Below are 13,195 nucleotides of genomic sequence, written 5' to 3'. Positions count from 1 at the left end.
TGAGGACCTTGAATGAGATGGAAGCCACCAGAGGGTGTCAAGGGAAACAGGATCTATCTTGAGTCTTTAAAAGGGAGCCCTCTGGGATCTGGGTGGAAAATAAACTGTAGGGTATGTACAGATGTGAGAGTTGGACCACAAAGAAGGCTGAGCACTGAATAATTGATGCTTTCAAATTGTGGTGCTGGAGAAGACTCTTGAGAGTCCCTTGGACAGCACGGAGATCAAACCAGTCAATCCTAAAGGAAATCAACCCTGAATATTCATTGGAAGGACTGATGCTGAAGCTCCAATACTTTGGCCACCTGATGTGAAGAGCCAACTTATTGGAAAAGATCCCGATGCTGGGAAAGACTGATGGCAAGAGGAGAGGAGGGTGACAGAGAATAAGATGGTTGGATAGCATCACTGACTCAATGGACATGAGTTTGAGCAAACTCAGGGAGATAGTGAAGGACACACCAGGGAAGCCTGGTGTGCTGCAGTTCATGGGGTCACAAAGAGTAGGACATGACCTAGCAACTGAACAACAGCAATGCCGATGGATATCATCTGAGGACCACTGACATACAGGTCACTAACCAGGTCAGAAAACCAGCATCCTAGCCACTGACTGTCACCTCAGTCCTTTCATTTTCTCCTTGGTCACCTGTACCAGGAGGGGTTGGATCAGCTGATGACTGACAAAGGCCCTTTCAGTTCTGCATCATGCCAACAATTTGAGCCCTTGAATGTACTGGGGCTGTGCCTATCTGCCTTACCAAGATTAGATTCGGGGCACATACTGTGTTTCTCACTTAGGACTCTCCTCTCCTCTACTGCCTCACCTTGTGCTTGGTCATTAGAAAGGGTAAGATGGTACAGAGGGTCAGGTTCCAGCGAGAATTGTCTGGGCAGCAGCTCTGGTGACAGTTGGTGGATTTCATTTCTCCTTGCTAGTTTTAGTAGATGCCACATCTTACTCTAACCCAGAGTGGCATCTGCTTTAACTTTGAACAGATTGTGGGATGTGAACAAATCAAATAACCCTTCAGGGTTGTCTTGCTTGACCTCTGACAGCTTTAGTTGAGGAGCTGAAGTCAAATGGGATCAGTCAAGGGTCATATTAGGACAGAATCAAATTTCCCAGAAATTGTGTCCCATGCCCTGAGAGCTGGCATGTGTGGATACAACCTTGGTAGGCCACATCCCATTCCTAGCTGTTCCTCTCTGCATGGTGTGGTCATTTGCTCTTGGTCTTCCAAGGGAGGTTGTTAAGGGAAGGGCAGGTGCCCATGATGGCTGGAACTCAGTTTTGCATAAAGGGCATGGACTAAATTTTCCTGTGGGCCAATCTGAGGCTTCCTTTCTAGAGCTGGGTCTACACAGGCAATACTAAATGAGTCCCAGAATAATCAGCTGTATAGTTCAGTCCAAACTTAGAATCTCATCTGTCCAATGTAAAGATAACTGAAGCCAAGCTAAGTGTTGACCTTGAATTGTTTGGGGAGCTCGTTCTATTTGCTAAACAATGATCAACCTGAGGGTAAACACCCAAAGAACTATAAAAAATCCCTAACTGTTCTAAAATTAAAAACAATTAAAATTTTAATAGTCACTGTAAGTGACCACTAAGTTGTCAAGGGAAAAATACTCTGGATGTTATTTGACAAATTTGGATTTTATTACCGTGAAACTTATGACCGACTCTCAAGACTTTCAATAAATGGCCTGGGAAGAAGCTGAATTTCCTCACTGTGGGAGAGGTCAGGGTGACACGGTAAATAGGACTGTGGCTCAAACCCTGAGCTCCACTGCAGGCCAGTAGAAAGGAGGGTAGGAAGTCTAATTACTTATGTACAGGAAAATTCTGCTGTCAGCCTGACGCTCTCACCTTATGTAGAATACTCTCAGGTGAAGTCTCACTTGCTAATTGGCCACCCTGAGGGTTCACACCCCATTTCTTGGCAGAACTGTAATAGCTTAAAGCGTAATGAGGTCTTGGATTACTAGGGCCACCTTGTCTTATAAAATACTCTGCAAAACACTTAGCAGAACACACCATCATAAACACCTCCAAACAGAACAGCATATGGTTTTGGACAGCCAGTATGTTTGGAGATACATCTGTATTTATTTTTCAGTGACATTCATTACTTAAAAGTTGTATAGACTGTCAAGAATAAGCCAGCTTGAGATACGTGTATCCTCTGTAAGCAGTCTCTATTAAGAAGACAAAAAAAAAAACCCAACAAATTAGGATGAATAGTAGCTCCATTCTGTTTCCGGCAAAGTAGACCAAAGTCTGGAAAAATCAGAGGGCCTTCAAACCACAACCCAGAGGAGAGCAAACCCAAATACTTGCTCTCTCCAAACCACACTAGAGGATGGAACTTTCCCTTGGGACTCCTTTTCCCAGACATTCATTTTATTTCCGGTGAGAACCAAATCAATAGAGACCCCAATTAAGAACTCTACTGAACTCTGCCACAGTTTAAAATGAAAGAAAACAAATACTTAGGATGTGGCTGACACATATATTCTCTTACTTAGTTAAGGAAAATGACAATATAGACATAATGAATATCAGCTGATGATATATACATGTTCGCTTTTATTGATTAGCTTCTGTAAGCCACCATTGCTAGCCTAAGCAAGCCTAACCCTTTGTGTGGCACTCCGGGCCCTCCAGGCTCTGGCCTCCCTGCTTGAGGTTTACAGCTCACTGTTCCCTTCCATACACATGAGCCACCTCCCCCCAAGCCCCTCTGTCCCCTTGATTCCTTTCAGCTTTTGTGCCTTTGTAAATACTCGCAAGGCTGCCCTTCTGCCTAGAACACTCCCACACCCTGCTGGCTGCTTGTCCAAATCAGAGGCTTCACCAACATGTCTACTAAAGGTCTGCTCTTCTACTGGGTCCTCTGCGAGTCTCCAGCTAGATGTTCCAGCCCGTCCCCTGAATGGTGTGGACACCATCCTAGGTCCTCTCCCAGATTCCAGGCATAGCGATAGTAATAACAAAAGAAGAAAACAACTGACTTCTCTGAAACCCACAAGTACTTTACCTGTGTTAGCTCCCTTAATCTTTTCAGCAGCCTCTTGGCAGAAAGGTACTATCCTGCTTTTTTTTTCCAGTTCTGGAGACTGGGGCTCAGAGGTCTAACTAAATCCTTGCCCAAGGTCACAGAGCTAGGAAATGTGAAAGCTGGGATTCAGATGCAGGTGATCAGATTCCCGCGCCAACAAGATAAATTCCTAGTCCAGTCTCTTGAGCAGACATTGTGTCCGGTTCATCTTTGCCTCTGCTGCAGTATTGAATTCAGCCCCTAGTAATTGCTGGATAAACAATGAATGATTTATTGTATCTATAGGAGATGATGAGTGTTAACTAAACTCATTTCACAATATTTTTGTCAAACCTTTATGCTGGACTCTTGAAACTTACACAGTGAGATACGTCGATTACATCTCAATTTAACTGGAAAACAAAGATAAAGCCCCTCAAAGGATGGATGCATGAACACAAGTGGGATAAACTAGCTCTTCTTTGTTTCTCGGCTCACGTGACCTGTGAAGCAGGCCCTCTGCTCTCCTGTGCGTTCAAGGAGCCCACACGGAAGCACATTCACTGAATCCTGGCCCTGGAACAGGTTTTCCTTTGTAATGTTTGTCCAGTGATAACATGAACCCATGACAAGTCTCCGAACGTGCTACAACTCTGCTTCTTACTCTGCATTTAAAAAAAAAATTACAAAACTCTGGGATAAGCATACTGCTTTCAGGATTAGCCTTAGCCTTTTTTTTTTTTCTTTAACATATTCCCCAAAAAAGGTCATTTGTTTCTTTTTCTTTTCATTTTTAAATGGAGAAATGTTAAGAATTTAGGAATGCAGACACAGATGAAATTACAATGTCTTTCTAAATGCCAACAAAAATGCTCCGAGTCTGATGAGATTCCCTGTGGCATGAGTTTGTTTAAAAAATCCTGTCAATTCATTTTCTTGTTTTTGTTGGCGGACAGAGGTATTTTAAATAACCAACTGGAGCTCCTTGCATCTCACCTCCTAGGTATTGCTGGGCAGGTGTCCATAGATGCCAACGGCGACCGGTATGGGGATTTCTCCGTGATCGCCATGACTGACACAGAAGCGGGTACCCAGGAGGTAAGCAGATGGGACCTCCACCCCAGCCTCCTCTGCTTGTTGAGATTCCAAGGAATGTATTTGTCCTGGTATCCAAACAGCTGCCCCCAAAGCAGCTTCCAAATAAAAATGAGCTGAACACTGGGAGTTTCCAAGTGAGGGGATTTCCTTCTGGCTGAGGGTATCAGGGAAGGCTTTAGGAAGTGGTTCCTTGTTTATCCTAAGTGGAGACATCCTACCTTTCAGGTGGCCGAGAATCACACCTCAGCCCTAAGATGCAGGACAGTGTCATTGAATGAGAGACTTAAAGTGAATTTGTGTATTTATTTCCTCCCTTAAAATTTGAAAAAAAGATTTTTTTTGGCAGGGAGTGGTTACAAACTGGACCATGCATTAGTATGTCAAAAGATGATGGAGTTTGAGGATAGCATCACTAGAAAGAAAAGGGTGCCCTGGACATAGAGATGAGTCTCTAACACTTACTGGGGTATGAGCTCTCTGCCTCAGCTTCCTCGGCTGTAACAAGGAGATCGTCATATCTCCCTTGCTGACCTCACATGGTGGTCATGAGCACCAGATGAAATGGAACCTGGAGAAGTATTATATAAATTTTGCATGATAAATATATAAATAAAGAGGATGTGAATCCATCGGGTTTGAGGTCAGATGATGCAGTTCCTTCTTTAATTCTCTGAAGGCTCTCACCCAGGGTTGATGACTGCTGTCACACTTCCTGTGACCTGGCATGAAGGACTTGCTGTTCTTCTCTTTGTCCACATGGACCTGGCCTCTATGGGAGGGGCCAGGCCACCAGGATCTGTACTGGCTACCTTTGCTGTAAGATTTTTTTACCCTCGATGATCTGAGTCTCATGTATATTCCAGTCTCTCCTCTATAGAAGGCGGCTAGTAATAGAGAGGGTCATGGTAAGGACTCAGGTGTGAATGTGTGTAAAGTACTTGGTACATGCTCAGTACATGCCAGTGACTGTTGGAGTTTGGTGATTATCTAGAATTCTTTTATTCCAACATGAGAGCCTGTGGGGCCTCTTTCAGGAGAGAGAAGGCAGGGGGTGTCACCGTCCCCCAGGAGCAGGGTGCTGCTGTCCAGACAGTAGGGAGGTGGATCCTGAGAACCTGGGTGCGAAGGTAGTGCTAGATCAGGGATCGGTAGCTGATGAAACAGTTGTTTAAACCAGAAGCTGAGGGTAACACTTGAACTGAGCCATAAATGAATACTGATTTTTCAGAGGCCACAGGAACTAACTGAAAAGAGTTCAGCTTGGATGTGGGGTGCAAATAGGATGTGTTCAACAGAGAGGAGAAGGTAACCCTCAAAGTCAAGATGGAGAAGAGCCTTCAAACCAGAGGAAGGTGCAGTGGAAGGTTCCTAAAGAGGCTCTCTGATGCTTGAATTCTGTGTCAGGCTTCACTGACCCGGGAATAAGATGGGTCATGAACTCCCTCTTCTTGGAACAAACTGGGGCCTGACAGATGGCTGACCTGCAGGCGGGAGGGGCACCACTCTCTCCCAGGAGCAAGGGGAAAGCCATACCTTCCGAGGTTACTGCTTTCTGCATAACCACCTTCCCCACCATGGGGAGCCCGTGCTTTCTAAATTATGCTCACTTTACAAGCACTGTTGGTACTTTGATTTACAAAGATTTCAGAAACACACTATTGTAGTCAACCTGGAGGGTCTGGGGGCCTACTCTGGGCCTCCTTTGCAGAAAACTTTGACCTTTCAGTTTGTGCATTTTTTTCTTTTATATAGGTTATTGGTGATTACTTTGGAAAAGAAGGTCGTTTTGAAATGCGGCCAAATGTCAAATATCCTTGGGGACCTTTAAAACTGAGAATAGATGAAACCAGAATGGTGGAGCACTCGAACAGCTCTCCTTGCAAAGCATGTAAGTTTAGAGACTTAATCCGCTCTGTGTTTCATCATCTGCAGTATCCATATAACACAGGGGTCATTCAGGAGCTCCTGTTCTGAAAGAACAGATTTCTGTCTCTGATGTGGTAAAATCCACGGCAACAGTTCACAAACTGGCATCCACCTTCATCACAGGCTTCTAGGTCCTTTTTCCCTTCCATCCTTTTCCAAGATGGTAGAAGGCGTCTTCCTACTTTTACATCTCTTACCATAGTCTGTTATTATTTGAGGTTTTATACTTTTAGGGAAAATTAAAATATCAAATACTAAATGTCACTCACTATTGATCTATTGTTTCAAAGTTTGTATTTATTCTCTTACCCACCCAGAACCAAACAATGTTCCTTAAACACCTAAAAATTTACAAATTAGCAAGTAAATGTAAAATAGGTAGCCTTGTCATAAATGTGGAAGCAAGTGGAGGTTCTTATAAGAAGCTTACAAACGGGAAAGTGGTTGGAAATCATTGCTTTAGAAAGACCCTTTGATAAGGAAAGTGGGAGAATTAAGTGAGTATCGACCTTTCAGGGAAGTGGTTCACTTTAATATCTGGTGGCTCAGACAGTAAAGAATCTGCCTGCGATGAGGGAGACCTGGGTTCAATCCCTGGGTCAGGAAGATCCCTTGGAGGGGCATGGTAATCCACTCCAATATTCTTGCCTGTTGAATCCCCATGGACAGAAGAGCCTGGCAGACTACAGTCCATGAGGTCACAAAGAGTTGGACACGACTGAGCGACTTTCACTCACTCACTCACTCATGTGTGCTCCTTATGTTTTGGGAACAGTCTTCAAACTGTGATGTATCTGTGTATATGCAATAAGTGGAAAGGCATAAATGTGTTAAGAACACAGTCTCTGGAGTTATTGGGCCCGGATTTGAAATCCCATCGTGGTCACTTACTGTGACCTCAGGATCATTTCTTCATTTCTTTAAGCCTCAGTTTTCTCAGAAGTAAAATGAAAGAAATGTACCCAACTCTCAGGAATGCTTTGAGGATTAAATAGAAGAATGTGTTAAAGACTGTGTCCTAAACTCCTTCTACACAAGCTAGCTATTTATCATTTTTATGTAATATCTGGGACACTACAGAACTTGATTGTTTCAAATTGTTACATTTTCACAAAGCTTTATAAGACATTTTGATGTGAAACTCTGGCTTTGGTGAGAGAACATCTAAAAACAGAAGATTAACCCAATAGATTTTTCACCAAATCTCCCAGCACTTGGAAGTGTCATCATCCATCTGTGAAAATGAGAGGAGCCGGCTCAGTCCCATGGTCCAGGTGGTTGTCCTCTCTGACTGGAAACTCAAAAGAGTGTGCATAGATCTGAAAACTTCAGTTTCCAGTTGTCCTCAAATCCTTCTCGAACCTGCTCTGTTCCCATTGTGCTCACTGTTTTTGTAACAGTTTGTTCATCTAGTATTTTCTTAAGTGCTTTTAAGCTTCGCACTTGGTGAAAAAAAAAACAAAACCCATACGAAATCACCAGCACCTCCACCACGACCACCACTACCACTGCCATCACCACCACCACCATGCCCACGACGACCACCAGCACGACCACGAGTACCACCACCACATGACCACCACTGCTACCATGACCATAACCAAGACCACCACCACCACCATGACCATGACGACCACCACCATGACCACGAGTACCACCACCACATGACCACCACTGCTACCATGACCATAACCAAGACCACCACCACCACCATGACCATGACGACCACCACCATGACCACGAGTACCACCACCACATGACCACCACTGCTACCATGACCATGACCATGACCATGACCACCACCACCACCATGCCATCACTGTCACCACCACCATGACCACAACTACACCACTGCCACCACCACCACCACCACCATGACCATGACCACCACTGCTACCATCACCATGACCACGACCACCACGACCATGACCATGAATACACCACTGCCATCACCATCACCACCACCACCACCATGAGTACCATCACCACCACGACCACCACTGCTACCATGACCGTGACCATGACCATGACCACCACCACCACCATGCCATCACTGTCACCACCAACACCACCACGACCATGACTGCCACCACCACTACCACCACTACTGTGGCCATGACCACCACCACCACCATGACCACTACCACCATGACCACCACCACCATGACCACCACTGCTACCATCACCATGACGTGACCACCACCACCACCATGCCATCACTGTCACCACCAACACGACCACGACCACCACCAACCACCATGACCACGGCTACACCACTGCAACCACCACCACCACCACCAATATGACCACCGCCACCACAACAACAATGAACAGGATTGCCTAGAAAAAGTTTCTTAAAAAGAAAGGAAAATTGGAAAATTTGCCTCAAATGGTAAACTGCGAAATATCTTCTAATGAATGAAAATTTTCAATGAGTGAAAAGTCAGAGTGAGGCATTTCTAGCTGTTTTTCAAAATGAACTCAGATTATCTATGTTTCTTTTTCAAGCAGGTGGCCTAGAAGAATCAGCGGTGACAGGAATTGTTGTGGGGGCCTTACTAGGAGCTGGTTTGCTAATGGCCTTCTACTTCTTCAGGTTAGGACTGCTTTATAAAGTTTTAAAATTTACTCTCCTTAATTGCCTTTATCATTTGCCTTTGCACGATCCTCCTTGTGACTTGTCCATATCTTGTGCTTACCCAGAAAGCAAGGTAGTGAAAACAGCTAAACCTTCCGTTGGTGTGACTCTGGTTTGGTGGTCAGGGGTTTAGCATATGAGGCAGTGGATCAGGGTTTCTACTGTATCCCACTGTGGGCCACAAAACCATTGCAATCTTTTGCTCACAAATATTCTGACCTGAATTCCTCCCACCCACCACATGCATAAGTGGAGACAGAATCTAGACAAAGGGGAAATCAACTTCCCCAGTCTCAGGCTTCCTCCAATTCAGAAATAGGTGGTGAGTTCACTTTCTGTAGAGAAGGAAGTGACTGAGCAGTCCACACTCTCAGGAGGTCTGTGCTCAGTCTTTGAGAGCCCGTGTGCTTCGTGCCCCCTGTGGTTAAGCCCTGAGTCTTATAAACTTGTAATATTTATGAGTGTTCAAGATACTGATAGTTTCACCTCTTGAGGGCTGTCCATTCCTTTGTAATCTTTGGGGGTTGAGTTTGAGGCTTATTAAGTCATTGGACCATGATTTTTTCATTTCTGCATGGTAATGTAACTCTGGGTGTGTATGACTCTTTGTGGGAACAATTGCATTCCTGTGTACTTCATCTGATCTTTATCTAGGGCATATCCTGGGAGCTGGGGGGAGAAATGTGGCAGAACAGACAGGACTTAACCCGCGAGGCACCCAGGGAAGAACGGGAAGGCTTGTTCTATGGCATTGGGGAAGCAGGCCAATTTTCCTCCTTGAATAAGGGCAGTGCGCCTTGGGGCATCCCACTTTAATCTCTGACCAGGGCTTTATATTCTGTCACTTCTCATTTATCAACTCAAACCCAGACGTCCCTCGAGGGCATTCTTTGTAAGAGAAACCATAGTATTTTGTAGCCAAGTAAGGTTTTATTACTACATTCACTTTCCCTCTACCCAGGAAGAAATACAGAATAACCATTGAGAGGCGAAACCAGCAAGAAGAAAGCAACGTTGGAAAACATCGGGAGTTACGGGAAGATTCCATAAGATCCCACTTTTCGGTGGCTTAAAAGGAAGCCTGTTCTTTTGGCTTGAGATTCTTTAAGGAGATAGATGGGATGAAAGACATCAATGGAATAGAAGGGGCGCTCTTGAAAAACTCATTCTTTTAAGCAGTTAGTCATTTTGTTATAAAATTTCTTTAGAAGCTCAGGAACTATTATTAATCACCATATGCCCGCTGGCCTCTCATCTCATGACAAACAAACACAAGAATATAACATCACTGCTAAATGTTGATTCTGTTTCAAGGGCATATGATTAGATTTATGTTCTGAAAGTCTGAGGTCTCCATATCTTGATGGCTTTTGGGGGCATTTTACACAAGGCTATAAAATGTGTTTTACTTAAGTGAGATGTTTTATAGCTAGAATAAAATCATTTTTACATGTAGGATATTATTGAAAAGGATTTAACCCCAAGAAGAAGAAAATGTAATGGAAAACCTCAAGGGTGAAAATGCAGCATTCCTCTCTCTAGAGCTGGTGGAGGGATCTGAGGTCAAGGACTGTTCTATCTGATATATGCATTCACGTCCTGACTTTATGTTTGAAAAAGAATTTCTCCCACCTCTTTCAGTGTCTTGTAAGAGCTACTCTGGAAAGTTGTAATTATGAATGAGATAAGAGGATTTATGCAGAAAAAGCAAATATAAACTATTTCACTTTTTAAAATATAAAAAACCCTATTTCACACTAACATTTTATTTTTAAGTATTTTAATCTTATATTTTCCTATTAGAAAATGTGTCTATTTTTTCATTTTGAAGATTAAATTTCACTTATATTTTAAAAACATGGGTAATGTGTACAGCAAACCAATAATGATAAAAGATGCCTCTCTTTTTTTCTCCCTGTTTCCCTCTTCCCTGTGGCCATAGCCCAATACAAATTGCTGCTTTAACTACAGAGATCTAGAAATGTGTTCAGATTGTAGACTCTACAGGAATACATCAATTTACTTGTTTTAAATGCAAGCTATTTTAGGGATAGTCTCCTTCCAGTTCTGGCCAAATGATGAGTATCAGGATCAAGGATGAAATTCATTAGAATTAAGTCAGGTTTTATAAAGGGAGGCAACCTTTTTTTCTCAAGCAGAACTTTATAGAGAGTTAGAACTTGGCAGTACGCATAGAAATGATAATTTAATAAATGACATTTTACCCAAATTGACAATTATGATTCTGGTTAAAAGAGGGAATCTAAACAGCTACTATGTTCCCTTTTAATAAACACCGCAGAACTTTGCAGTCATCCACTAATAACTTGTGTAACAGGGGTTGGGTATGGATATCAGGAATTGGTCAAGGTTGAATAATTATTCGCTGAATCTCAACTTTGCACCGAGTACTCTGTGTATAGGTTTAAGCTTAGGTTGCCACTTTCAAATATAATTTGTGGACAAAACAGACAGTGAGGGAAGAATGGGAAGTTGCCAGATCGGTGTACTATCTTATAATGATGTCATGAATGTCTTTCCTCAATAATGTTGGAGCATCTGGAAAATAGTGTTAAAGATTATCTTAATGTCTATAAAAGACCATCTACAGGAGGAAAATAGGACAGCTTAAGAAAACAGGGGGGTACAGAAATTGGAGCCATTCCTAGGTAGTGATGGAAGTTGTGGTTTACACTGGTAATGGAGGTGGAGGTGGGGCATGTGCGAGCTGCGCGTCCTGGAAGTTGGCCTGAGCTTGCTTCCCTGGGGGCGTCCGTCTCTTCTATTTCAGCCAGTCAGAGTGAATGGATTATTTCCGTGTAAGGCACATTTCCCCTATATTGTTTAAAAATGGAATGCATGCAGCTGGAGAGCACGATAAAAGGATGAACTCTGATCAACTGAAAGAGCTATGTTGTAGCTCTCCATGCTGAGTGCAGTGGAAAGAGTGCTAGAATCAAAACAGGAGGGAAAAAGAAGGCAAGAGACCAGCTCCAGAAATTCTAACATAGGAAGAGAGCTTGGGAAGTGAAATCCAGGAAAGCAAAGTGTGTAGCATCTCAGGACTGCTCAATATGAAAACAGAATGGAAGGGTTGCATCTGTCTTATTTTTGTGAATTGAGAGTTTATTTCTCTCTATTTTTATTTTTCAGTGATATTTTCCATGTATTTTAGAAGTACTCATTTTCTATTATCTTGTGTTTGTAAAAAAACATTTAAATTTGAGCCTGTGTACTTATTACAGGGAAAAAACTCTCTACCTGGTTGCAGTCTTTGGGTGGAAACATTTCTAACCTTTCCAGAATTTTTATAGGGGTGATTAACTCTAATTTTTTTTTAATTTTTTAAATTATGAAAGCATGATAACACATTTATAGGTGACTTGGAAAATACAGAACAAAGTTACATGTAGTTCCACTATATATTATAATTATTTTTTATGTAGATAAATTAAGATTCTTAGTTGGAGTTTCAATATCAAATTCTCAAAAATTAATAGAATGAATATGCAGAGAAGTAGGTGGATATAGTAGACCTGAAAAGCACTATGAACCAATTTTACATAATTAAGATTTATACAATTTTCACACAACAGTAGGATACAAATTCTATTCAAGTTCCCATAGACTATATACTAGGAGACATTGAAACACAGCCAGGGACATAAGACCAGGTGCAAAAATTTGATGGTCTAGAGATATTGAAATCATGCAGAATATGTTCTCTTGTTACTGTGGAATTATGTTAGAGATCAGTATCAAAAGATATTTGAATATAACAACTCTAGTATTTTTAAAGCAGATATCTTTTATTTCTATTTCAGGTAGAAGAATAGGAGTAAACTTAATATTATGATTCCCACATAAAATCTTAAAAGTTTTAAAGGATAATTTAGTCTTTTAAAAATGGTAGAGCCAATCATGAGATGATATGTGGATGCCATTCTCTTCCAATCTTAAAGCAGTTCTACAGTTCTTGAGGTTGATTGCTTATTTACACATCTGTTGTCTATCCTTTCTTCCTTGAAATTGTCATGAAAAGTTGGAAAACCTTTGCTAAAGCTGTAGGTGTTTGGCTCAAGGTTACCTTGGTTTAAGACTTCTGGAGATTTACAACTCAGGATTTAATTTTCTAACTGCTAACATCTTTGACAACTAGTCACTCACATCTAGGCACTCACAACTAGTCACTAACATCTTTGACAACTAGTCACTTTGCCAGTAGCCACATATCATACGGTAAGATAAACAAGACTGTAGTTGTTGGATCATTTTATAAATTATTACTCTGAAATCCAGGGTGTTCATATTCCAAAAAGGGATACTTTATCAGTATTTTTTCATCAGGTCTAACATAAGTTGTCACCGATACAGGTCAAAATGAGTATATACTTTTAGTGTATTGACTCTTGGTATTGGAAATAAGTCTAGGGTTTTATGGTCATCATCATCATTTTAGATTTTTTTCTTTGCTGGACTCAGAAATAAA

The 13,195-nt window shown here is 42.1% G+C and overlaps 1 protein-coding gene across 3 annotated transcripts in view; it reads left to right on the top strand.

The window, feature by feature from the left end:
- The window catches only part of NPR3 (natriuretic peptide receptor 3), a 73,568-nt gene extending 63,404 nt beyond the window's left edge, over positions 1 to 10,164 (top strand). For 2 of the 3 annotated variants that reach the window (XM_045163654.1, XM_045163652.1), the window contains 4 exons: positions 4,048 to 4,142; positions 5,895 to 6,030; positions 8,577 to 8,664; positions 9,668 to 10,164. In XM_045163654.1, coding sequence (XP_045019589.1) covers positions 4,048 to 4,142; positions 5,895 to 6,030; positions 8,577 to 8,664; positions 9,668 to 9,779 — 431 coding nt within the window. In that variant the 3' untranslated portion in view covers positions 9,780 to 10,164. The remainder of the gene's footprint in view (positions 1 to 4,047; positions 4,143 to 5,894; positions 6,031 to 8,576; positions 8,665 to 9,667) is intronic. The other variant, XM_045163653.1, reaches the window with a different exon arrangement.
- Positions 10,165 to 13,195: the final 3,031 nt, after the last annotated feature.

The sequence above is a fragment of the Bubalus bubalis genome, chromosome 19, assembly GCF_019923935.1.
Source record: "Bubalus bubalis isolate 160015118507 breed Murrah chromosome 19, NDDB_SH_1, whole genome shotgun sequence".
NCBI lineage: Eukaryota > Metazoa > Chordata > Mammalia > Artiodactyla > Bovidae > Bubalus > Bubalus bubalis.
The sequence above is the reverse complement of the archived record's forward strand: the minus strand, read 5'-3'. Positions and strand labels throughout refer to the sequence as shown.